The sequence below is a fragment of the Mchenga conophoros genome, linkage group LG10 (genome assembly GCF_057382185.1).
Source record: "Mchenga conophoros isolate Kocher_MC1m ecotype Shallow Benthic linkage group LG10, M_conophoros_male_GT1.1, whole genome shotgun sequence".
NCBI lineage: Eukaryota > Metazoa > Chordata > Actinopteri > Cichliformes > Cichlidae > Mchenga > Mchenga conophoros.
Window position 1 is genome coordinate 3729364 of NC_140535.1, and position 25803 is coordinate 3755166.

Here is a 25803-nt window from a genome sequence, read left to right on the forward strand (position 1 = left end):
GTACTTGATGGTCTGCTACTATGTAATAAGTATGTGGAGGTTATTTTGCATTTTAAACCCCAGTTCAACTGAAGCACAGTGGCCATCAGGATGAGCCTTTCTGTTGTCCGACAGTTTTTTAGCAGATGAGTAGAGCGAAAGAAATTTGACCTTTTGGGAGATGCAGAGTAAATAACCAGCAGCAGGTGATGTAGTGACCCACACACAAGTTCATTCCCTCTATCTTGTTTTTATTTCCTTCCTGCTTTTCCAGAGTTTTGGAGGCCAGTATAGCAGAAAACAAAGCGAGTCTGAAGCGCACTCACACAGAGGTATGGAGCGACTCACCCAACCCACACGACAGGAAGAGGATAGACAACTGCCCTGTGGGTCTGAAAAATGTCGGCAATACCTGCTGGTTCAGCGCGGTCATTCAGGTAGGCACACACAAGTGGACACATGTACTTCCTGAGGGCTCAAAAGCAAGTGAACAGGATTGTTTCAAATTGAAAGCCCTTTTTGTTTGTCAGCTGGACTCTTTGCTGTTTCTTTTACTGCTATTTATTAACTTTTTTTAAAATTGTTTTTGCTAAAGGAGATTTATGAAGGCTTTTGAGTTCTTGGCCTTGAGATTCCTTAATGCATCCCTGCTTATGAAGCAAATATCACTGCTGTAATCTGCAGCAGTCAGCTTAAGTAGGAGTGAATAGACTGTTAAAGAGTCTAAATCCTTAATGCTGGGTGCAAGAATATGTCAACAAGACCCAGCTTCTTGTATGCTGGGAACTGAGTGGTAAAATGTGACCTAAGGTGAAATATGGTAGATCAACATTGGATACACTATCACATGGTGCTTGGCACCAGTGTTTAATCTTACCCCTACTGTGGAGTAGAAGGTACTCCTTAAACCTGACACCACTGCAGTTAGAAGAACAGGAGTAAACAAGTTTCTCTTTTCTAAATTCAAATTATGATAATGTTTTATGTTCAAAGAGCTCCAGTGGACTTTAAAAAAAAAAAGAAAAAAAAGAAACATTTATAATGGCTTTTAATTAAAAAAATGCATTTACAAAGCATCAATAAATTTGCTGCGTGCTCTGCAATATTTATAGTTTTCATATTTGTAACAAGTCGCACCAGAATCTGATGTAGTGACCGTTTCCTCTTTAGTGTCTTTTATCACAGTATTTAATGGGGTGGGCCATGATAGCTGGAAGGGAAGTCAGAATGTAACTGTAAACAACTTGAGCTTTCAATGAAAGCATTTGTTTATTTAGGAAGTTGTAGAAAATAAACCCAACGTGACCCAAGGAGTCGGCTCACTGCTAAAGCTTCTGTGTAATGACAAAGATTTGAAGCCACGTCAGGCAAATACAGATCAGTTGTCAGTTTATTTACAGGTTTTCTGAATTAATAAAACATTAAATTCTATTATGTGACCCAAATGTGGTTTCTTTTAGAGGGAATCGCCATTCTGGTGAAACGTTAAATCTTTTTCACCTAGTTAAGCACAATTTGCAGGTGAAATTTGTAAATCTCACTAGGCAAAGCAACATACTTGTGATCCATAATTTTAACCAAAGTCATTTTTTCTGTCTTGTTGCTAATATAATTCAGCTCACTAATATAATTTAATGGTGAGCTGAAAGTGATTCCAGCAGTGGAGGGAAACGGTCTCAGAGGTAGAAGAGGATGAGGATGAAAGGGGAAAATAATTATAGATGAAATATGATATCTCTGATAGACCATGTTCTTGTCTCTATAGTAATAACATATATGAAAAAAGGAATAAAGGGTATGAGTATATCCCATTCCCTTCCATGGTAAATGTTTGTTTTACATATTTAAGTACTTACAGGCTGTGTCTTATTAATATTAATCACATAATATTCTTAAATGTTTACTAGATTTAGTCAAATTCTTGTTGTAAAACTTTTTCTGTGTGACAAATGCAAAAGACATTCATGGATAAATCAGCTTATCATAGAAGTGTACACTGACTGGCCACTTTATTAGGTGTACCTTGTTAATATTGAGTTAGAAGCCCGTTTGGCTTCATAGCTTCTTTAATTCTTTGTGGTATAAATTCAACTATATGCTGGAAACAGTCCTCAGAGATTTTGGTGCATATTGATACGACAGCATCACACAGATATTGCAGATTTGTCATCAGTAATACATACCTTCCTGTATGCAAGATTTCACTCATTTTTCTTCATCCTTCTTCAACCTCAAGTCTCTGTTCAACTTGCTCGAGTTCCAGAGGCTGGTGCTCAATTACTCACCGCCAGCCAGAGTCCACGACCTGCCTCGTAATCAAAAGGTGAGAGCCCTACCTCTTCAGATCCGACAGGGTAAAGCGAAGCACCGATTATTAAGTCTGTGCATGATGTCGTCCAAGGCTTTCAAGTTCAGTTGACTGCCCTGCTTCATATCCCATTTATATAATAGCAGTGCCACTACAGCCTGTCACAGCTAGCAGTGCTTTAGCTCTGAGGGTTTGACCTTCTTAGAAACATTTGCCATCATTCAACAGCTGGCGATCGTGCCCTAAGGTCACTCCAGCTTATCATTTTGCCCCCTGACAGTTAACTTAACTGACTGCTAGCAAGCTGTAAGAAGTGCCGACTGGCGTGAAATGTTTGAAGTCTTGGTATTTATCTGCCAGGATAGAGATCAGCATGCAGAGCAGATGTGTTATGATTGATCCAGGAGCTTTTTTAAAAATAATAATTAATTGTTTCAAATTCATCTTGTCACACACACACCGATGTACTAGCAGTGTAGTTCCCAGGATGTCTTCACACCTTTTTCTTACAGAGCCCTCACCGTAGGTTTAGTCGGCTGTTGCTAATCTGGTCTAAGCCTCTGCTCTAGAAGCATAGTTTGGGGTGGTCATCCCTTCATCTCACTTCCCTCTGTTTTAATCACTGACCTTTTGCTTTAGTGCTACATTGCTACAGGCTGGAATCTAATCTTTACATAAACATCCCTGAACAAAAAAACAAGTGAGCTTTTTGTAGTCTGCTTTCAAACCCTGCATCTTGTTGGCATTATGTCACTGCGCTGTCATTGCTGATGTTAAAGATAAGGAACTCAAAGTCTGTATGTATAATTTCTTTACTTAAAGATTGTATGTATTTTCTCTGTGTTTTGACATGTTATGAAAAACACAGTTGAAACTATTACAAAGTCAAAAAATATATATATTTAAAATAATATGCATGAACACAAACCTATGTTGAGTAATATTAAAATGTAAATTTTAAAAGAACGGTAGAAGATGGCTCCAATGAAGCCTTCTCAATATTTGAAACCTCAGAGTTTTGTTTTGGCCACTGCTGTGTTGTTTTGATGTTGACCACATGTCAGCAGCGTGTCAGAGGGTGGAACACTAACTAGCTTAGCATAGCTTGGCATAGCAGCTAATTAGAGGTAATTGACAGATTACTAAAATATTACTAAAATATTACAGTTTTATTCAAACTGCAGCTCAGTTATGCCGCATTATGTCAAGTGCCTGACAGAAATAAACAACGCTTGAAAAGGAACAAAAGGAACATAGGGCGAGAGGCAGGGTACACCCTGGACAGGTCGCCAGTCTGTCGCAGGGCTAACACACAGGGACAGACAACCATTCGCACTCACATTCATTCGCACATTCACACCTAGTGACAATTTGGATTATCCAATTAACCTATCCCCACAAGCTGCAAGTCTTTGGACGGTGGGAGGAAGCCGGAGTACCCGGAGAGAACCCACGCAAACACGGGGAGAACATGCAAACTCCACACAGAAAGACCCCGGCCTGATGGTGGAATTGAACTCAGGACCTTCTTGCTGTGTGGCAACAGTGCTAACCACCGTGCCACCGTGCTGCCCCTTGTGCAATACTTTTTACTTTTTATAAATAGTCAACAGTGCAATAGACTCAATACTTGAAATGTGCAATTCACTTGTATTTTTATTTTTTATTCCTATCTATTCTATTTATCCCCTTTGTATATTTTATTTATATTTGTCTCTGTATTTATATATATATATATGTGTGTGTGTGTGTGTGTGTGTGTATATATATATATATATATATATATATATATATATATATATATATATATATATATATATATATATATATATATATATATATATATATAACAATTCTGTAACTGTAACTTCGGTCGTTGCTGTGCTTTTTTTGGAAGTCGAATTTCCCAGAGGAACCCACCCGAGGGATTAATAAAATCTTATCTTATCTTATCTTATCTTAAAAACATGGATATCAAAGCCAGTTTAGTCTCTCCATTCATTTAAAATGACACCTAGCATTCGTTTTTGGATATTAATGGAAACATACTTTTGATACTTTAGCTTTGCCTTCATTTTTTAATAATAATTGAGAAGATGCCTTTTGTTTATGACCTAGATTGCTTGTCTTCAGTAAGTTTGATCCACTCAATTGTTGACACGGATTGTATTCTTTGTCCAGGAGCACAGGAACCTGCCCTTCATGCAGGAGCTGAGGAACCTTTTCTCTCTCATGGTGGGCTCTAAGAGGAAATATGTAGATCCATCACGAGCTGTGGAAATCCTCAAAGATGCCTTTAAGTCGAGTGAGTCACAGCAGGTAAGCCTCTTTCTGTTACAACCTGCTTTGCAGAATAGCACTCCAATGAAAAGACCTTTTTTGCAAGGAGGTCAGAGATTATGTTCTTAGTCCATCGAATCAAAGCGACTGAAAGCATTTTTCAAATTTTACGGTGCTGTGAAAAACTATTTGCATGTTTTCTTGCAAAATTGTCAAATTTACACGTTTCAGAGCATTAAAGATTAAGATAACCAGAGTAAATGCAAAAACCTTTAAATAATGATTTCATGTATTAAGGGAAAAGCTAGCTAAGTCTACCTGGCAAGTGAAAAGGTAATTGCCCCCTTTGTTAAATCATGAAAGAACTGTAATTAACCACATTTTTGGACAGCTGAGTTTAAGGCTTTGCCAGTGCCGTTATCCATAAATGGAGAAAATGTCGAACAGTGGTGAACCTTCTCAGGAATGACCCGCGTAACAAAATTAAATTCTGTCGACTGACGAGATGAATATTGCACTTTTTGGAAGGTCTGAGCTCTGTTACACCTGGCAGAAAATTGATATAGTATTTCATCTGGAAAAAACCCCGAAAACCTCTTACCAGCAGAAAACATGGTTGGAGTAGTGTGATGGTGTGGGGCTGCTTTACCTGGACCAGGATGTTCAGGACCTGGACGACTTGCTGTTATTGACGGAACCATGAATTCTGCTCTTTACCAGAAAAGTCTGAAAGGAAATGTCCAGTTATCAGTTTGTACCCTGAGTGTTCTTGGGTTGTACAGCAGGACAATGATCCATAACACACCTGCAAGTCCACCTTAAAAAAACACATGAAATTAAGTTTTTGGAGTGGCCTAGTCAAAGTCCAGACTTCAGTCTGAGATAGTGGACCAAAATTCCTCCACAGCGATGTGACCGATTCATTGTCAGTTATCACAAACATTTTCTTGCAGTTCTTGGGGTAAGGGTGGCACATTTAGGTTTATGGGCAACAACTTTGTCCATGCAGGATCAGGTAGGCTAACATAGCTTTCTTTCCCTTAATAAATGAAATCATCATTTAAAAACTACATTTTGTGCTTCATCAGGTTAACGTCTACTAATATTAAAATTAGTTTAAGCATCTCAAATGTGTAATTGTGATAAATATGCAAATACAAATTACTTAGAGTAATTCTCAGTTCCACTTTATGGAGGCAGGCTACTGTTGACTAACGTTTGGAGTCCCAAAAGTTTGGGCGGTGTTAGCAGTCACCCTAGATGTCAGGCATTAGAGTTGGGCGATTGCTTCCATAGTCCATTCATCTTATTATTGGCATCTGATCGATGCCAATACCACCAGGCAGCAGAGGATCCTGCCATTACATTAGCACTAATATCCTCCATACAGTAGTAGCAGAAATATCCCCCTCTTTTTGTCTCTTATTTGATGATGATTATGATGAATTAGTCTAGGAATGAACTGCTGAGCTTGCACAAATACATCTGAGCTCCAAGTGTCAGTTACATGTGAAGCTCTGACATAAAACTATGGCTTGGCAGATAATGTTTTTGTGAATAATGAAAGTATCCATCCATCCATCCATTTTCTTCCGCTTATCCGTGGCCGGGTCGCGGGGGCAGCAGCCCAAGCAGAGAAGCCCAGACCTCCCTCTCCAAAGCTTATCCGGGGGAACACCAAGGCGTTCCCAGGCCAGCCGAGAGATCTAATCTCTCCAGCATGTCCTGGGTCTGCCCCAGGGCCTCCTCCCGGTGGGACATGCCCGGAAAACCGCGCCCAGGAGGTATCCTTGTCAGATGCCCGAACCACCTCAACTGGCTGTGGAGGAGCAGCGGCTCTACTCTGAGCCCCTCCCGAATGGCCGAACTTCTCAACCTATCTCTAAGGGAGAGGCCAGCCACCTTTCGGAGGAAGCTCATTTCCGCCGTTTGTATTCGCAATCTCGTTCTTTCGGTCACTACCCACAGCTCGTGACTATAGGTGAGGGTAGGTGCATAGATTGACCGGTAAATTGAGAGCTTCGCTTTTACACTCAGCTCCCTCTTCACCACAGCAGACTGGTACAGTGTCCACAACACTGCAGCCGCTGCACCAATCCATCTGCCGATCTCCCATCACTGGTGAACAAGACCCCGAGATACTTAAACTCCTCCACTTGGGGCAGGGTCTTGTCCCTGACCCGGAGTGGGCACGCCACCCTTTTCCTGATGAATATTAATAAAAGTATTAATTTATTATATAGTGCTGTCAGCGATCCGCAATAACTCGCTAATGGAAATTTGCCGCGTTAATGCGGTTATGGCGTTAACGTCAGTTTAACGAGATTAACGCTGGCGGCAATAGTATTATAGTATTAACTGCATCAGTCGGGAATATTGGGAAAGAAAACCCCAAACACTTATCCGCCTTTATTTAGTGACTATTAACCTTCTTCGTCCCCTCTGAAGTCTGCCACAAAAGTTACGTTGGCCATTAATTATCTGATTTGTGTGTTCATCCACGAAATGTGATAGACATGCATAAAATGTGCGAAACGGTGCATTTGTTCTTCTTACGCAGACATCCTTGCTAGGCCAGGGGTTAACTGAGGTCAGCCTCATGGCCCGTGTGCTCATCAGTCATGTCTCTCCTTCGTATTACTCAGGCTGGATAGACATTAACCTGAATTACTAGATGACATTGATATCTACCAGAGAGTGCCCTCGAGGCATACGGGTTACCTTTGAAGTTCACCAGGTTGCGAGATTCTCCAATAAGACTGCTGCTCTTACATCCAAAGTGCACGCAGATGATAGATGACATTGATTTGAATGACCTCCATATTATTGGTTTTCTGTACTTTTATTTGTTTACTCTTTATCTGTGCTTCGCTCAACAGCAGGATGTTAGTGAGTTCACCCACAAGCTGCTGGACTGGTTGGAGGATGCCTTCCAGATGAAGGCAGAAGAAGACAGGTAAGCTCAGCTGTACCTGGATCCAGAGGTTGCTGTGGAAACAGTGACCCCATAGTCAGGCAGGTTGTCTGACTTGCTGATGTTGTGCCGGTCTCAGACTACACAGTGTTTTCAAGTGATATGACAGATTAGACTATTAGAGTCAGGTTTAGAGAGCTGAACGGTAGGGAATGAGCAAAAACACTGTCACACGGGTTCCCTTTTTTCCTCAAACAGCTGAGGTAAACAGTTGCACAAAGCAGCCATTTTTGTTCCCAAACCAAATCAGCGGCTTTCTTCATGTGGGTTGTGTCATAATCAGGCTGATTATTGTGTAATCTGATTCCGACATTAGAATGTGACATATTTTAAAGGGCACAATAAAAAAATTTCCTTGTTTACATGAAATGTGAAGAAGTGAGGCCTGTAACATTATCCTGATTTTTCTCCAGGGAGGGTGAGAAGCCAAAGAACCCAATGGTGGAACTTTTCTATGGTCGTTTCCTTGCTGTGGGGGTCCATGAAGGTGAGACGGGGTGTTTAATTGAAACCAATAAAGAGAAAAAAAGAGGCATACTTGGTCGTATCACAGAGAAATACAGTGTTAGCATAGTCTGATTGCAGCAGCCGCAAAGCAAAGCAAGTCCTTGCCCCTAGTAATGAAAGGTGACCTTGTCTTAATGAGATGTGATCCATGCAAAAGAGGAGAGTGTTTGCATTGATTGTGGAAGACCTCGACGGCTGATTGACATTGTGCTTATTACGCATGACAGTACTGGCCCAGAGCCACCAAAAGCTGGGCCCATGAACTCTGCTGTTCACAAAACGACCTTAATGCCTCATCTGCATGTCCCCTAGCAACTCCAGTCCTGCACCTTTTTTTTTTAAAGTCACTTCCTCACCCTAGTCACTGTGAGGATGTGGGTGCTGAACAAGTAAAAATCACCTCGGATGTAAAGAAGTATAAAAGGTACCATGCACCTTTGTCTTTCTTTTAAAATTTCCAACACCTTTAATGCAGAATGTTGGGAGATAATATAATATACTCATCATGGACACTTCCCTAATAAAATGACATCTGGCACCAGAAGACTATTAAAGCAAGTGACCAACCTGACTTAAGCAATAGCTAAAACATTTATGTATTATAATTTAAATGATAGCGCTCCATTAATTGAGTATGTCATTAAATTATGGCCCATGCTTTGGAATAAGATGTGGCTCTTTGGTTGAGATTACTTCTATGGTAATACAGTATCCATCTTTTATGTACACTTTGTGGTCTAGCTTTTTCACATTTTAGTATAACTTTTTTTTTCTCTGACGTTTATGTTATTTCCAGTTTGAAACTATTTTCCCAAAATTCCATAACTGAAAGATGTGGAGCTGCACTACATTCTCAAAACATGTTTTCCTAACACTGCATGCAAAACCAGCCACACTATTCAGAGCTACTAGTTAATAAACACCCCAGTGAACTCTAATACAATTTAAAGAGAAGCATATAGCGACAAAAAAAAGTGAGTCAGATAGCAGATTTTAAAAAACAAAACCAGTCTGAACAATGGCCGAGTATCCCTTCAGAAATTTGTGCAGCACTGACATTCTGCTTACTGAAGAGGATTCAGTCTGTGATCCAGAACAAAGGTGGAAATACAAAGCATTAAGAAAATAAAAGATTTACATACTTCCTGCTGTTCCCAGTACGGGGCCAGTATTTAATATAAAAAACTGTTGCTTTCTGTAATTACAGAATAACACAGTTAATCCCTGAAGTGATGTAATTATTGGAATTTGATATAACTTTGAATCATGTTAGTGATATTGCAAAGTGATGTTCATACCTCTACTGTTGCGTTTTGGGGGCATAGGCCACACAATAGGCACTTAGTGTGCACTCTGGTTTTTCTCAGACGCTCTTTCAAGTGCACTCATCTGTCCATGTCTGTTGTATGTGTGCAATCCCACAGGTAAAAAATTTGAAAACACAGAGATGTTTGGACAGTACCCCTTGCAGGTCAACGGGTTCAAGGACCTACACGAGTGTCTTGAGGCAGCAATGATCGAGGGTGAGATCGAGTCCCTGCACTCAGCAGAGAATTCTGCCAGGTCTGGACAAGAAGTAAGTGCCAGAGCTCGCTAACAGTTAAGCTCCCGCAGAAGAACTTTAGATTTAGATTGGTTTTCCATCAGAAAGTGTTTTATACGTCACAAAAAAATCTCTAATATCCGTCTGATCTTTCCATCTTGGAAAGCCACATTAAATAAAAACACCTGCATATGAAACATTTGCTTTACATGTTTGCATCAATATATATATTCCACAATTCTATTTGCCATCTTCACCTCTCAGTGGCACAGAGAAAGCAATCAGGTTAAAAGTAAGAGATTATGTGCTGGCTCCTCTCCAAAGGGCTAACCTCTCATGACAATGACAATAAAGTTTCTGATTCTGATTTGCCCTTATGTGACACCTGTACTATTTTGGGTTTGACCTCAGCTTAGCTGTAGCCTTGACTGCACTGTCCCAGAGCTGCCTGGAGCAGCTAATTATCAGGCCAGCAGGTTTGCAGATGAGTATGGCACCCAGCCCTCTGGAAAAAACACCAGCCATCAGCATTGGAAATGAAAGGAGACAATGCCATTCACATCATACACAGTAGCAGGGTTTGCAGATTACTTAACTTAAGAGAGATGAGAAGTGCAAAGTCACACAATGTGTTAGTTGGTGACTGAGGCTATGTCCACGTTAGCCCAGATAGATTTGAAAACGGCTACTTCGTCTGAAAATGCTCCGCATCCACACTGTCGTTTTCAGTCGTTTTCACAGAGTTGTGCGTCCACATTGAAACGGCCAAAAACACTTACCTTCCAGTACTGCGCACGCGTGAAACGTGAGACGATTCGACCTGTGCCATTTCCTTCTGCTGTTTATTTACTTTCCGGCTCTTTGAAACGTCGCGGCAAAATGTTGAGGAAAGCGCGAAGTCGTTTTTTTTAAATAGACTAACAATGAGGTGGAGTTGTTGCTGCGAGTAACACAAAAGTACAAAGTTGCAAAAGCGAGTGAGAATTGAAGAATTTGAAGAAAAGCTCTCTGGAGCACATACAGACTGATATTAATCTTTAATAGGGCTGTCAACACTGAGAGCAAACAAAACAACTGCTGTGTAACGCCCTCCGCTATCTTAGTTTAATTGGTCACTTGACTGCATCACTCGACTAAAATGTGTCATGGTTTTCTACGGTCTCTCTGTCCACACTGTGATGTGAAAGCACCGTTTTCAAATGTATGCGTTTTTGAGAGCATTTTAAAAACGCTGCGTTTTCCATGAGCAAAAACGCCGTCTCAGTGTGGACGGGAGGCCAAACAAAAACGCATTAGTGTGGACGTAGTCTCAGCCAACTAACTTGGTCATCTCAAGCCACAACAAGCTGTTTTATTTGTAGAAATAGCCAATCAGACAAAAGCTGGCTTTAAGGCACGGGGAAGGGAAATAATAAACTTAGACAAGAGAAAACCTCAAAACCAAGGATTTGTATTAAACTCAGATATATTTAACAACCCTTAAGATTGGTTGCAATGGCTCAGCATGGGAAAAAATGTCATGGTCCTGGGCCATGTGGGCCCAGTATTCTTAGTTTCTTGTATTTTTGTATTTCGTTCCTTATTTAGGCCATGTTTCCTGAGTTGTCCTGTTGTGTTGTTCCTTATTTGACTTCCCCTTGTGACTTTTATCCCCTGTGTGCCCCTCTATGTATCTGTGAGCCCTCATCTCCCCTCCTTGTGTTTCATTCCATGTTTCCCCAGCCCACTATGCCCGTGCTCTCTCTCTCCTCCTGTTTGCACCTCTGTGTACTTCCTGTTTTACTTTGACAGTCTCCCGTCAGTGTTGTTTACTCCTGCCATGTCTTGTTATGTTTATCTGTGTCAGCTGTGTTCCCATGTGTGGCCACTTCCCCTGATCATCCCTCTTGTGTATTTAGTCTCTGTGTTTCATGTAGTCTGTGTCGCGTCGTCTGTGTTACCACCCCCTGTGTTCCGTATCTCCAGCCATAGCTTTTCCTTAGTTTATGTCCAGTTTAGGTTTCTGTTTGAACTATTACTCTTATGCTGCCCTCACTCTATTTTGTTCCTTTCATCAGCCAGAATAAAAGGCTCGCTTTTGTTTAACTCCACTCCTGCATCCTCGCTTGTGTTCGCTCCTGGGTCCACCACACACATTTCCGCACGGTCTGCCTCCGCAGACCGTGACAAAAAAGATTTTCCTCCAACACAGTGCTTTACTTTGCATCACAGTACGGCAAGCTAACCTGTTTATCTTGCATGACATTGTACCCCATTTCTAATGTGGGAACAAATACATTCAAGTATTTGAAACACAAAGTTAGTATAGATCAGTTTGTTTTCCAGGACATTTCACATTCTGATACAGATCCAATGTCTGATTTTAAAAATGAGAACATGACATGTGATCTTTAAATTTCCAGTTCATCAGATGCTGCTGAGTATCTGAGGGTCTGTATTCGATCGTTTTTGAATACCAAAATCCATTAACATCCAATTTTCTTACAGCACTGGTTCACAGAACTCCCTCCTGTGTTGACCTTTGAACTGTCAAGATTTGAGTTCAACCAAGCACTTGGACGTCCTGAGAAGATTCACAACAAGCTTGAGTTCCCCTCTATGCTCTACATGGATAGGTAACGTAATCAGGCTTTCTTTTTTACCACCTCCGTTAGCCTCTAGTGTATATATATGCAATCCTGAAGCTCCTGGTGTGATATGTGTGCGTTGTCAGGTACATGGACAGGAACAGGGAAATAACCAGGATCAAGAGGGAGGAGATCAGACGGCTGAAAGAGCATCTGACGCTCCTCCAACAGCGACTGGAGAGGTATGGCTTGTCCACTGATACCCCATTATTCAGCCAAGGTCAGCAGAACTTGCCAGACAGCCACAGTCATTTTTCACTCAAACTGCACCCTTTCATCTTCTGCCCTTTCCACTTTATTGCTCCGTCTGCCTCCCTCCATCTCTGCTACGTCTCTGTTTTTCTCTCAGGTATCTGAGTTACGGCTCAGGTCCCAAGAGGTTTCCTCTGGCAGATGTCCTCCAGTATGCCATGGAGTTTGCTTCCAGCAAACCAGTGTGTACCTCCCCAGTGGAAGATATTGACACATCAGCACCCCCTGGTGGAACAACAGGACAACAACTGCCACCACCAAGGCGAGTTTTACAAAAAAAAAAAGCCTGAAGTGTGTGTCAGATTTGTACAAAGAAGGTGAAGATGAACGAGTTGAAGATTAGATGGTGCAAAAAACAAATGGGACAAAACATGATAAAAGGTTAATATTATCACATTAAGTCAGTCACAGTTACCAGAACAAACTTGTCCAGTCCTCCCACAGTTTTTGAAAATATATGGAAAGTGGGACATACAAGAGAGGGCTGTGTCACGCAACACATGATGTGACGTCAAAGTCGAGCAAAATGGCAGTGTAAGAGAGTTTCTCACTGTAAGAGAGAGCCCAGACGGTTAGAGGCAGAGGGCCTGGCTCTCCTGTTGACAAATGTGGCTGTAGGGACATGGAATAAACTATCCATTTAGAATTTTTGATTTGATTCTTATGGTTTTGTTTTTTGTTGCAGTAGCTGTCATTTCAAACTATAAAATATCTGCAGTGTGAACTTTTTTTTTTTATTTAGAGATGTCATAAAGTTTACATTTCTAACCCTGCAGCTCAGCTGAGCAAGACTCCTTACCTCCTCTGGAGAGCTCGGGCCTTGCGTCAGGTCCTGCCACTGCTCCCTCTGCAGCCCAGCAGCAGAGAGTACCCATTCATAAGCCCTTCACGCAGTCCCGTCTACCCCCCGACCTCCCCATGCACCCTGCCCCACGCCACATCACCGAAGAAGAGTTAAGAGTGCTTGAGGGCTGCTTGCACCGTTGGAGGAGTGAAGTGGAAAATGACACTCGTGGTAGGGCTATGCTCCTTCTGTATCCAGTCATTTGCACTCAGTTGTGATAGCATGAGTATATTTCAGCGTGATTGATCTGTCTACCGCTATGCTGGCCATTATTTTGGCACATGCTAATAGGTCGTATATGATCCTCTACTTCCAGATCTGCAGGGGAGTATTACCAGAATTCACAGAACCATTGAGCTGATGTACTCGGACAAATCTATGATGCAGGTGAGCACCCAGTCCTTTCACCTTGACTTGTAAAAATAAACCCAACCCTCACATTTCCTTGTTTGCGTTTCTGCAGGTTCCATATCGGCTTCACGCAGTGTTGGTCCATGAAGGCCAGGCCAATGCAGGCCACTACTGGGCTTACATCTATGACCCACATCAGCGTTGCTGGATGAAGTACAATGATATTTCAGTGACAAAGTCATCCTGGGAGGAGCTTGTCAGGGACTCTTTTGGAGGCTACCGCAATGCTAGTGCCTACTGTCTCATGTACATCAATGACAAGAAGCCATTTCTCACAGAAGGTAAGAATGAACTCTTCTCCGGTGCTTGCATCTCTCTTTTGGTTGTCATATTAGAAAAGTGACTCGTATCAGAATGTTGGCTGGATTGTCTTTGGGGGTTTTGAGCTCTATATCACATTACTTTGTGTCATCAGCCTCTCTCTGTATCGATACCTAAATGTGTTTGTCTTTGCTCATAAAACAATAAACATTCTTTTATGCCACAAAATACTGATTTGACCAAGCTACACCTGATACTTCTGAACTGAACTGATTCCCAAATAGACATTTAGGAAACCTTCATATTTCTTTTTCCTAACTCTCCATTGCAGAGGAGTTTGACAAAGAAACGGGGCAGATCCTCAGCGGCATGGACAAACTGCCGCCAGACCTGAAGCAGTATGTGAAGGAGGATAATGAACAGTTTGATAAGGAGATTGAAGAGTGGGACATCATGCAGGCTCGCAAGGCCCAACAGGAGAAGCTGGCACTGGCCACAGCAGCAGCCGCCGCTGCTTCCACGGCATCCAGCACTTCCACTTCCTCCTCTTCCCCTCAGCCCATGAGTATTGAGTCCAGCCCTCCAGACAATGCAGGTCAGAGCCATAACGCTCACAATAGAGAGTAGAATGCTTTATTAAGAAACAGCAGTACATATAAAATCTTTTGTTCCCTGAAGAGTTGTAAAACAGTCTGGAAAAGAGCTGGCAATGTGCGCTGTGAAATTATACAATATTTATAGCAAAACAGAATAGAGTTATTACAAAAAACTGTACATGTATTTCAGTTGTACTGAATTATGGGATACACCCTTAGGCAGTGACGCATAGTTATTTGTTGTTATTCAGGTAAAAGCACTTTTTAATCACATTCTGGTTACCTCACCAAAATAAAAGCATGGAGTCATATACATAAGGAAATGATGCAGAGGTGTCACTGCTTTAAAGTCCTTTCACACATGATTGGCTTGCCCTGCTCTAACCACTAGGTTGAGTGAGTGACCCAGTATTTGTGTTGAGGTGGTCTTTGTGTTCTGCTTCTGCTGTGTCACGATCTTATACATATACCTACAGATAGATACTACATATACCTCGTTCTGTGTTTCTATTGGTTGTGCAAGTGTATATCACACACAGACACACAAGCGCTCTCAGTCAACATGCTTGCATTGTTATTTGCTTGTTGCAGCATGAAAGTATTGTTGCACTGTCAGTGTGTTTTTAATGCTGTTAATTGGAGACTGATGTGCTTTGAGGCCAGCCTGAAGTGGCCATTAAAAGAACTGCAGATTTTGTCGCTTAGACTGTGCTGAAGTGTTGCTGCTTCTGTATGATGGTGGTGTGCTCCTTCTGTAGTTCCCCAGCAGGATCCTGAATACATGGAGCAGCCATCACCCACGAATGACTCCAAGCACCTGCAGGAGGACACAGAGAGGGCCATCTCCAGGGCTGCTGCTGAACAGGAGGAGAGGAGCCCTGAAGCGTTACTAAATGCTGTATGTAAAACATGCAAAGACACACATTACAGAAGACTCACAACAAGTCATGCATGCGCTTTCTGATTCTAAACAAGTCACATTCATATGTGTATTCAACAAAAAGCTATGTCAGTCGAGAGCTGTTACTTAAACACTGCTTTAATCGGTACTTTCATATTAACGGTGGATCACATGAATGCCTCTGTGTTAGATATGTTGCTTATTTTGATGAAGTCAAAGAGCCATCGCTGGTCTGTTTAGTTCTCCTGGTTCACTCAGGCAGTTGGTTTAAAAAAAATAGACTGTAACCTCCCCCGTACCAAACATACAAGCACCAAGCTGCACAGATACGAAGAAAAACCAGCTGGTGAACATAAAGGAGCATTTAGCTTATAAATGTCGGATGGCTTTTGTACAGTGGGACTCTACTGCCCCTGCATCACATGGGTAGGTTAAGCATTTTTCACAGGCTCACTAAGTTTCTTAAAGTAAAGTGCACTAGGGCTGCCACGATTACGTCGACTATCAAAATCGTCGACGACTGATTTAATAGTTGACGTGTCGTTTGAAGCTTTGTAAGATCACAAAAGACGCAGGAATAAGTAGCAGGATTTAAGAGTGTAATAACGGACTGAAACAGAAGATGGCAGCACTGTATGTACAAGGATGCCAGTTGCCGTTAAACCCCGAAGAAGAAGAAGCTGTGTCCCAGAATTCATAGCGCGGCCCTGCTCAGTTTCCAACAATGGCGGCAGCTAGTTAGTTTTAATGTTACTCTTATTATTCTTTCTGGGTCACAAAATAAACGTTTAACATATTTTTAGGCGAGAATGTAGCAGTGTAAACCTCAAATATCTGCTCAGTTTATCAAGACACCACATATTTTCAAAAGCGCTCCGACGTTTTCGGAGACGTCTGTTAGTCACTAGCTCGATAGCTAGCCGGGGGCTAGGTCACTAGAGCCCTAGAGCCGTGAGAACACCGGACTCCCGGCAAATCGTTTTCAAACCCACCGCCGTCTTTCGCTACTTAGGTTAAACATGATATATAAGTCACTTAAATAACTTAAAAAATTTATTGTTTGTTCTTTTTCAGTATTTTATTTGTTCCTGAGTAAATCGGTTTGGCTGAGATTAAAGTTATAGTTTTTACACAGCTGAATAAACGTCAAGCAGACAGCTGATTATCAGAAGTGTGAGATGCTCGAGAATATACTCCGGTGTGCTGTTATATTTTAGATAGCAAGGAGTTTATTAAACTTCATCGAAACAATCTGCAAATGTCATTAAAATTTAATAAACTCTCATCTTTTCTTTATTTTTAGTTAGCACAGACCTTAAACACTTAAAGCTGTAAGCTAATGATAGTTATATAAGAGCAGATGCTGCTGGTGCAATAAGCTGTAGTTTTACGTCCAATGGATGATGATCTGATTAGTCGACTAATCGCAAAAATAATCGGTGACTAGTCGACTATCAAAATAATCGTTTGTGGCAGCCCTAAAGTGCACCATGGATGATACCTGCTTGACATTTTTACATAAAATAAGCCATTTAGAAATTTTCCACAGCCAGTACTGAGAGGAGGAACAATTACAGCAACTCAAAAGGATTATTTCCCACCTAGGGGAAACACTGCTGTGTCATGTTTATTCAACTTTCTGCCCCACTTTTCCACAACTGTGCCCACTGAGTTTTAACAAGGATTCAGAGTTACTTGCATAGTTTAGAAAAGTCTTATGCGGAGATATAAAATGAGCTCGTTTTATTAAAACTTTTTTCCTCTTCCTGTTTCACCTTTGCCCTATATAATGTTCCTTCTGTTTCCATCAGTCCTCCATCGTTCCTGTTTCATCTGTCCCATTTTCTCTCCAGTCTCTTCCCCCTCCCATCTCCCCTGAGCCTGAGGTCCAGATGAACACTCCCGTAACCCCCCCTCCTGACCTGGTCACAGAGGATGAGTCCCCTGGCCAGCGCACAGTCGAGGTGGCCATTCCTAATGTGGGGACATTTGTCATTGAGTCAGAGGAGGGGGGGTATGATGATGAGGTAGCTCTGGCTCCATCAAGTGTTGTCTGAGCCTGTTTGATCTATAGAATGAGAGGTTCATTGCCCAATTGTATTGGCTCCATAGAGCATAAGGTTTTTCACAATGCAGTGCAGTAAGGTTGGCCCCTTTGTTGGCTGCTCTGCGTTACTCTTGTGAAAAGTCTTTCGTTGAGCCATTGACATCGCGGCACAAAGTCAGGTGGAGACAGGCGAGACTGCTGCTTCATACTGTGATGCACATGTGCTCTTATATGTATGATGCTACTTGCACAAGAGCGCAAACCTCCGCCAAGGCAGCTAAATCTTATGTACTTTTAAGGAGGCAGTGTTGTGTTTTGTTCTTTTTAAACAACAGTGTAAGAAGTTGTATGTAGCATGACAGACATGACTTTGATTACACCAACATTATGTCGGAATAGGTGATGGATAAATAACCGGACCGATTAACTTGAGTTTATTATATAATGTGATGCTAAAGTATCTCTAACGAGAACGATATTCCTCCTTTCTTTCAACGTGGATTGTTAACTCCACCCCACCTACACCCCAAGAAAGTTTTATCAGCATTTATTCAAATCTTCTCGAGCTGCCGTGTTTACAGAATGACACGCACGCACACAAGTGCTACCAAAAACATCAACCCTCCTTGGCAGAGGTAAAAATGAACAGATAGCTTTCATGCAGCTATCATGGAATCAATGTTTCTGTAAATGTTGGTGGTAGTTTGCTGGTCAGTGTGTACTGAGTGCTGAATATCCTCTGTAGGGCTGCTGCTCCAGCCTGTCTTCCTGCACTCTGGGTTGTCTGTCACACATTTTTCATAAGGCTGTCTTGGTTTTTACACATTATCCTTGTGAGCACTGCGCGTTCCGCCTCTTAAACTGACTGGTCGCATCCCCGCCGACTTTTGCCCGTCTAACCAACCGGTGCATGGACTGCTGAGTGATGTTTGGCATGTCCTGACTATGGTACGCCTTGCTGTAGAAAGTTAGAGCAGATAACACAGTGCCTGACCTTGCTCAGTTCATCACCAGGGCCTTGTTTAACATGGTTCCTGCTTCCTGGGCAGGCGATGATGACCCCCGACATGCAGGGTGTAATTATGGCCATTGGCAAATCCAGCAGCGTGTATGAAAAGAATGGGCCCGAGGCGGCCTTTTTTAAGGTACAACCTCTCTCTCCTTTCCGCTCTCACTCACTTCCTTCACCTCCTCTTCTGTTATTGTGTTCCAGTGTAACATTGTTCCTCAGACCACTGCAGTGTTTCCCACAGATTTGGATTCTGTTTGTGATAGTGGAATAGTTTTAGGGGCTTACATGTACACATGCGGCACTCAGGTGTGCTGCTTAAATTAAGCTGTCATTTACTTAAGTAACTTCTCTCTCACACAGTGACAAGTAGCTTATTTTTCCTTTGTCTCTTTGTTCAGGCCATCAAGATGGAGTATGGACGTCTCTTGAGATTTGCCCAAGAAGACACGCCGGTTGAGAATGACTACCGACTACAGCACATCATCGTTTACTTCATCCAAAACCAGGCACCCAAGAAGATTCTGGAGAGGACTCTGCTCACACAGTTTGCTGACAGGAACCTCGCCTTCGATGAGAGGTGTAGTCCTCACTCTGCCACAAGCTTGTAATTTAAAAAATGATCATGTTGCATTTTTTTTCCCCTGGCTGTGTCAGAATCGAGTTGGTTACCTGAAATCGGTTCTTCGTAGTGACCAGCAGAGGGTAGCAGAGACTGTAAGAGCTCCCGTTTTACTCTCAGCACAGACTGGCTGTGTCTCATCAGAGCAACACTTTCATGCTGCTAATCCTCTCTGATCTGCACGCCTTCTGCCTTTTGTTCGAACACAAATCATACAAGGCACATGTCCAATACTGACTTTTTCTTTTCAAATTACCACTGCTGTATATCAAGATCCCCCCTCTTTTAACTCTGACATTTTGGTGTCATTAGGGTGTGTAATGTCCCTTACTATTTCTTAAAACTTTTCAGCTATGCTTGTTGGCCTCGATCCATATTCATGAGAGAAAAATTGATTTCTCCCTTCTCCTCTATTTTGAGCGAGATAATTAGATTTATGTGTGAATGTGGCCTCAATAGGAGCCTCTGGAGGAGTGCTTCACTAGTCCTCTCAGCACTAAAGAGTGATTCATTAAGCCACGTTAAGGCCTAGGGGCAGGGTGGAGCGTTTTATCTCCTGGAGTACCTCACGATGACTCACCAGCTCCGTTTCAGTAACCCCCCGTCCCTCTTCCTCTCACAGATGTAAGAGCATTATGAATGTGGCACGTGCCAAACTGGACCTGATTAAACCCGAGGAGGTCAACATGGATGAATATGAGGTCAGAAGTTGTGCCGTCTGTCTTTTGTTCGTCTAAAACTGTACATTTGAGCAGATTCATACTGGCTGGACAATCTGACTTTGGCTTGTCTCCATCAGATATGGCATCAGGACTACAGGAACTTTCGTGAAACCACCATCCTCATGGTGACCGGTTTGGAGCTCTTCCAGAAGACAAAGTATGTTGACGCCTCTTTAGCAAATGTATAAAAAACCTCAAACAAACAAACCCAGCGTCTCCGTAGAGATTTAACTGATTTCGCATTTTCCTTTATTTTCATGTAATTTCCCATCTTGGTGTTTACCTGCAGGGGGCAGCAGCTTACAATCGTGCAGCTCCCCAGCTTTAAAGTTGTGCAGTGGGTTCACCGAGTTCATTTTTTGTGTTACTCTGTGAGCCGCCAGTGTGTCTTTGCTACAGTTTTATCTGAATGTAATATCTTTCTTTCCAGTTATGTGGAGGCTCTCATGTATCTGATTTACGCCTACCAGTACAACAAGGAGCTTTTGTTAAAAGGCCTGTACAGAGGGCACGACGAGGAGCTGCTCGGCCATTACCGTCGAGAGTGTTTGCTGGTGAGCCCTGTGTGCCGTGTTTTCCGACTTAAACAAAGCGACTTCAAAGAAGCTGCTTGGAACGGAAGCCTTTGCATCAAGCAGCTCTTCTCTGTGATCTCCGTCTCTTCTGTGTCACTCCCTTTCCTCTGTGTCAAACATCCTCTGCTAAAGTGACTCAGCAAAACTCTCACGGCTAGACGTTCCCCTCCGACACCGAGCAGAGCGCCATAATCAAATTGCTTTTGCTGAGATATTGCTTTGGCTTGCTCGCAGCCCACAAAAGATTCCACTGAAGATTTTTCATCTGATACTGACAGATGAAAATCCTCTCAGCGTTGTGAAGTGAGCCCCTTTTCATTTCACTCCCACCAAGCTCCAGGCTATGCTCGGGTATTATTGGTTAGGGCTGGGGGTAGTTTGGTCCGATCAGCCTCATACTGGTCTTTAGCAGCCCTCTCGCTGCTGCACTCAGTAACCTTACACTGGCATTGTGCTTGTAATGTAATCACTGGAGTGGGAATAGGAAGCAGGAGGGCCAGTGAGTGTAAACACATTACCATGAGACACGAGCGTGTCCTCAGCTAACCTCAAACCTCAGGACTGTGCAGGGCGATTGCCCATCTTAGTTCTCTGGCCAGAACGTCTAGCTGTGTGCACTCAGCTGTTTACCTTCAGCTCTTGTTTTAATTGAAAACACTGCTAACATTGACACAGTTACTGTATTTGGATGTTTTGCAATTCCACCCTGCAGTCTCTGATTCCAGACAGCTCGTTTCTTCAGAGACAAGGTCAGGGAGTTTGTGTGTGACAGCAAGGTGTTTGAGGCCTCGACCAGAGAGAAAAGCTTACCTGTTAAATGTCAGGATCCTTTAGTTCCAGCGACTTAAAGATATTCTGTGATATTAATGATACCTGGGATTACTGTTGAGTACTCGTCTAACAGAAGAAAAGGAAACGACACAATTTAGAGTAAAGAAAGTTTTGCTGAGGTTTTCAGACTACGGGGGAGTTGATTTGTGAGGGAGCAGGGTGTGAAGGGACAGGTGTGAGGCACTGATTCTGTGTAAGTCAGAGGGACGGGAGCACACCAGTGCTGCGACAGCAACAAGAGGTTTGTTCTAGCAGCCTGCTCGTCAATCCTCCTCTTAAGCCTGACGTCATTAGGCATTTCCAGGGCCAAACTCTTCTCCGTTTCCCAAAATGTTCAATGTGGCTTCTCTCTGGGGTGTTACAGTGAAGTTTGACATCATGGCATCCATGAAAAAGAGGATTTACGAGGTTTAAAGGACTTGGAAATTAGCTCGCTAGTTTCCATCTGAGGTTGATATACCATGTTCTGACTGAGGGATTTCTATAAAACTAAAATATGCAGTTTTCCTATTACTTTGGAAATGAATGAAGATAGAAATCTAAACAGCAGCGATGTTTGTGGGGTTATTGACGTTGGGCGAGCTGGCATATGTCAGTGTGAGGGTCCCTGATAGGCAGAGACAAATGCAATCATCCTGCAGAAAAAAGACGCTGAAAACAGGCCATTCATCCCATTTAGTGGACCTCACAGATTCCTCAGGCTTTTGTAAATCTATTTAAAAACATTAAATGTGCCCTTTTGTTTCAGTATTCTTAAACCCCCTCTGCTGATAGATGATATAGAAAAACTGGATGTAGCCACAGTGATGTCACCCTGTGGTTTTGCATTTTGAACGCTGGCATTTTGACTTATCAGCTAAAAACTCAAAGTGCAGTGTGCACACACACACACACACACACACACACACACACACACACACACACACACACACACACACAGCTGCTCATTAGTCCTAAGTAACAGACTAATAAAAGAAGAGAATTTTACTCTCCAAAAGAAACTTCTTGGGTGGTCTGTACCACACAGCAAGCTATGATATTAGTCCAAAATGAATGTGTGAGTAACTAATAAAAGCTTTGATATAAAAGACTCATCAGTGTCCCTCCCCCCCGCCCCACAGAAACTAAATGAGCAAGCGGCCGCCATGTTTGAGTCGGGAGAAGAGCCTGAGGTGACCACAGGCCTGGGCATCATGAATGAGCTGGTGGTGCCCTGCATCCCTCTGCTGCTGGTCCACGACGCAGTGAGAGACCTGTTGGCGGTGGAGGACATGAGGAACCGCTGGTGCTCCTACCTGGGCCAAGAGATGGAATGTGAGTCCTTAAGGGAGAAGAAACACACTTAGCCTATTAGATATTTCCGGAGAGTTGAAGGCTTAGGTTACTAGTGCATTCCCTCGTACCCCTGCCGAAGATCGCCATAATCAGGCCGCGGCTCAGGTCACGTATCAGAAGGCACAAGTCTGACAGAAAAAGATCACCTAAAGATAACATTTTATACAATACTAATGTTTGTAAGTAGATAGAAATACTAGTGTATTGTATTATGATTTCTCCTATGATGGCATTTCAATGTCATGACAATACAACACAGAACTCTGCACTAATAAACACTTGGACCTACCTGTAGCCACTGTAGCTGTAAGATAAATGCTAAATCACAACAACAGTCACTCTAAACCAGCGGTCCCCAACCTTTTTGTGCCACGGACCGGTTTAATGTCAGACAATAGTTTCACGGGCCGGCCTTTAAGGTGTCGCAAGCACTTGGAGACAGTGGGAAGGAAAAACGTCCTTAAATATATGACTTTTAAATCGATCTACTAAAAATCTCAGTGACCGTGACATCCTTTCTAACTAAAGAAATGGCCCTGAAAATCTGATTTTCACTGCATGGTGACAGTTCCTTATTTTCTGTCTGTTCACTTCTTGACTGCAGCTAACCTCCAGGAGAAGCTGACAGACTTCCTCCCAAAGTTGCTGGACTGCTCAACGGAGATCAAAAGCTTCCACGACCCTCCCAAGCTGCCCACCTACTCCACCCTGGAGCTGTGCGAACGGTTCAGCCGCATCATGGCCGCCCTCGGCAGGGTGCCCACCGAGGGAAGATGAGCTCAGAGGGTCGCCGAGGTGCCTCTCCCTCATCGCAGGCCCGACACGCCGGGCAGAAATTCATGGACCTCTCTTTAACCCATGCCTTCCTTATCAATCCAGGGGTCACTCGCTTCTAGCTGTTATTCCTCTGTTACTCTTTTGCTGCTATAGGTTTTATCATTATAAATATTATTTCACTTTTATTTTAAGCAAAACACGATAGAGGGCTCTGGAGGAGAGGGCAGACTGCTGGGAGGGGGAAACGTAACGTGAGAGAAGAAGTTGATGGATAAACGGTGGCGATCCTGAAGTGGTTGAAAGCGAAACATGTTCTGCTTCAGCTTAGCAAAAACGAAACGAAACATACACACAAAAAAAAGTTTGAGGGTTTTTCCTAGTTTATTATTGTTGTTGTTGCCGTTTGATTCAAGCTTCCCCGAACGCACTCATAGCCCTTTCTAACGCACCCTTCTCAGTGTGAAAAGGATCACCCTGCCGCTCCGCCTCCAGTTTGGTACAGTATTTCCACGTTTTGTTTTATTTTTCTAAGGAAGTCAGAGCGAGGAAGAGAGCCTCCAGATTTATCAGCGGCTCAAGAGGATCTCAAATGGGTCTCATGTCTTTGTGGACTGCGCCAGAATGAGATGTTTTAAGTGCTGTGGTAGACGGTCATGGACTTCCTGTGGCTTGTTAATAAATTGAGAGAATAAAATTTTATTTATGGCCCTTTTAGGCCACATAAACATGTTTTTGCCTGATGTTGACTTTTCATTTGTTTGCACAAAAATCCCAGTGCACTTCACTTCGTCTCGCCCCTCCGTGCTGTCCTGCTGTGCTGCTTCAGCTGCTATTCTGCAGCTTATTAGAAGCAGGCTTTCATTAATGTGCGGATGCAAACTCCAAAGCGTGCAGCATGTGGTCGCAATAATAAGAATACGAAACGGGGACTCTGTTTTAGCAGCTTGAAAGTGGAGCTTTTTAATGATGTGACTTAGGTCTAATTTCCTGGAGTAATACTAATTTCCAGGAACACAGATTACTGCAAACAGCCCATGTGATGACGCCAGGAAGCATTCTCAGAAGTCTTTCCCAAACATCGCTCCCAGCATTGCGCATATCTCAAGATGCACGTCATCCTGAGAGATGCCGCACCATGCTTCGGATTTTATTTCGAGCTTCCCGCTCCTGACCTCATCGGTGAAGGAGCGCAGCTTTGTCCGAAACTCAATTTAAGTGACACATTTTATTTATCAGCTCAATATCCTTTTAAAGATTTAACGCCATCCAGATCACAACGTGGACTCTGCCGTAGTAAGGCAACAAGATGATGCAGTCTATAAGGCATGGGAAAAAAACAGATTCATTTCATTACACTGGGAATGATTTGTAGAGAATTAGGTTTCTACAATATACCGGTTCCTAAGTATTGATATTAACAGCTGTGCAGGATCATAAAATAAGCCAAACTTTTGCATAAAGGCAAATAACTTTGGTGAAGGCTGAAAAGCAGCTTGGCGAGCACACTCCAGTGGTTTGCATTTGTGCTGTGTCTGTCATTGGCCCAGTGTGAAGCACAAGTTCCAATTGCTCGTGCATTCCTGCACGTCTGTCTGAACCAGTGCTCGGCTGTTAGCTGACAGTCTGCTACAGTTGTGTCTGCCTCCTCTGAACTCTTTTTCTTTCTTTCTTTTTAATCAATGAGCCACATTTTCAGCCACAGGCCTGTCACATCATTGGCCCTTTGATGGCTGAGCCAGTGCTGCTGTACATAAGCCGTTTGCACGGAGAACCTACAAGTGGAAACAGTTTGACTGTCAGCCATATTGACATGTTTGATCCTGCACAAGAGCTCAAGCTGTTTCGAGTCAAACGGATCCATATTAAAGCGGCCTATTGTGCTTTTTTCCAGCACTGTTTTTGTTGCTGTGGAGTAGTTTTGCTCGAGTTTATTACACACACACGCACGTATATAAAACACTGACCTTTATGCAGCCTCCACAGAGCTAAAACCGCTTGTTTCAGAGGGTGAACTGGAAATTTAACCTCCTCCGTCACAGAAGCCCACCTGATTCGGTTTGACTGCCCCTTTTCTAGCTTCCACAGACTGGGGGCAGTATTTTAAAGCTCCACCTTCTCGTGTTGGACCATATGACCATATCAGGAAACCAGTGCCAAGCTGGTATTGGCTCAACTCGAGGGTAGAAAATGATGAGCATTTAGGGCAGTTTGTAGCCTGATCTTTTGGCACATGGCACATTATTGACAGGCACGCTGACTTAGTCTTTGTCAAAAGTTTAAAACATTAAATAAGAACATTCACTGCTTATGAATGACAGTCTTTGAAGTGTTTAGAACCTTTTAAGTACCCGTGCTCACTCCCAAGGAAATGAACAGTCTATCATTTTTATGGTAGTTTTATT

The 25803-nt window shown here is 42.7% G+C and overlaps 1 protein-coding gene across 5 annotated transcripts in view; it reads left to right on the forward strand.

Moving 5' to 3' along the window:
- Nucleotides 1-24130, forward strand: part of usp25 (ubiquitin specific peptidase 25) — a 36326-nt gene extending 12196 nt beyond the window's left edge. The window contains exons 5-26 of one of the 5 annotated variants that reach the window (XM_085288231.1): nucleotides 254-416; nucleotides 2216-2302; nucleotides 4469-4606; nucleotides 7447-7523; nucleotides 7955-8028; nucleotides 9473-9624; nucleotides 12079-12206; nucleotides 12305-12400; nucleotides 12568-12732; nucleotides 13247-13485; nucleotides 13631-13701; nucleotides 13778-14006; nucleotides 14318-14581; nucleotides 15341-15480; nucleotides 17337-17510; nucleotides 18580-18675; nucleotides 18941-19119; nucleotides 19784-19862; nucleotides 19961-20040; nucleotides 20314-20437; nucleotides 22411-22603; nucleotides 23229-24130. In XM_085288231.1, coding sequence (XP_085144357.1) covers nucleotides 254-416; nucleotides 2216-2302; nucleotides 4469-4606; nucleotides 7447-7523; nucleotides 7955-8028; nucleotides 9473-9624; nucleotides 12079-12206; nucleotides 12305-12400; nucleotides 12568-12732; nucleotides 13247-13485; nucleotides 13631-13701; nucleotides 13778-14006; nucleotides 14318-14581; nucleotides 15341-15480; nucleotides 17337-17510; nucleotides 18580-18675; nucleotides 18941-19119; nucleotides 19784-19862; nucleotides 19961-20040; nucleotides 20314-20437; nucleotides 22411-22603; nucleotides 23229-23401 — 3121 coding nt within the window. In that variant the 3' untranslated portion in view covers nucleotides 23402-24130. The remainder of the gene's footprint in view (nucleotides 1-253; nucleotides 417-2215; nucleotides 2303-4468; nucleotides 4607-7446; nucleotides 7524-7954; nucleotides 8029-9472; nucleotides 9625-12078; nucleotides 12207-12304; nucleotides 12401-12567; nucleotides 12733-13246; nucleotides 13486-13630; nucleotides 13702-13777; nucleotides 14007-14317; nucleotides 14582-15340; nucleotides 15481-17336; nucleotides 17511-18579; nucleotides 18676-18940; nucleotides 19120-19783; nucleotides 19863-19960; nucleotides 20041-20313; nucleotides 20438-22410; nucleotides 22604-23228) is intronic. The other 4 variants (XM_085288233.1, XM_085288232.1, XM_085288234.1 and 1 more) reach the window with 4 other exon arrangements.
- Nucleotides 24131-25803: the final 1673 nt, after the last annotated feature.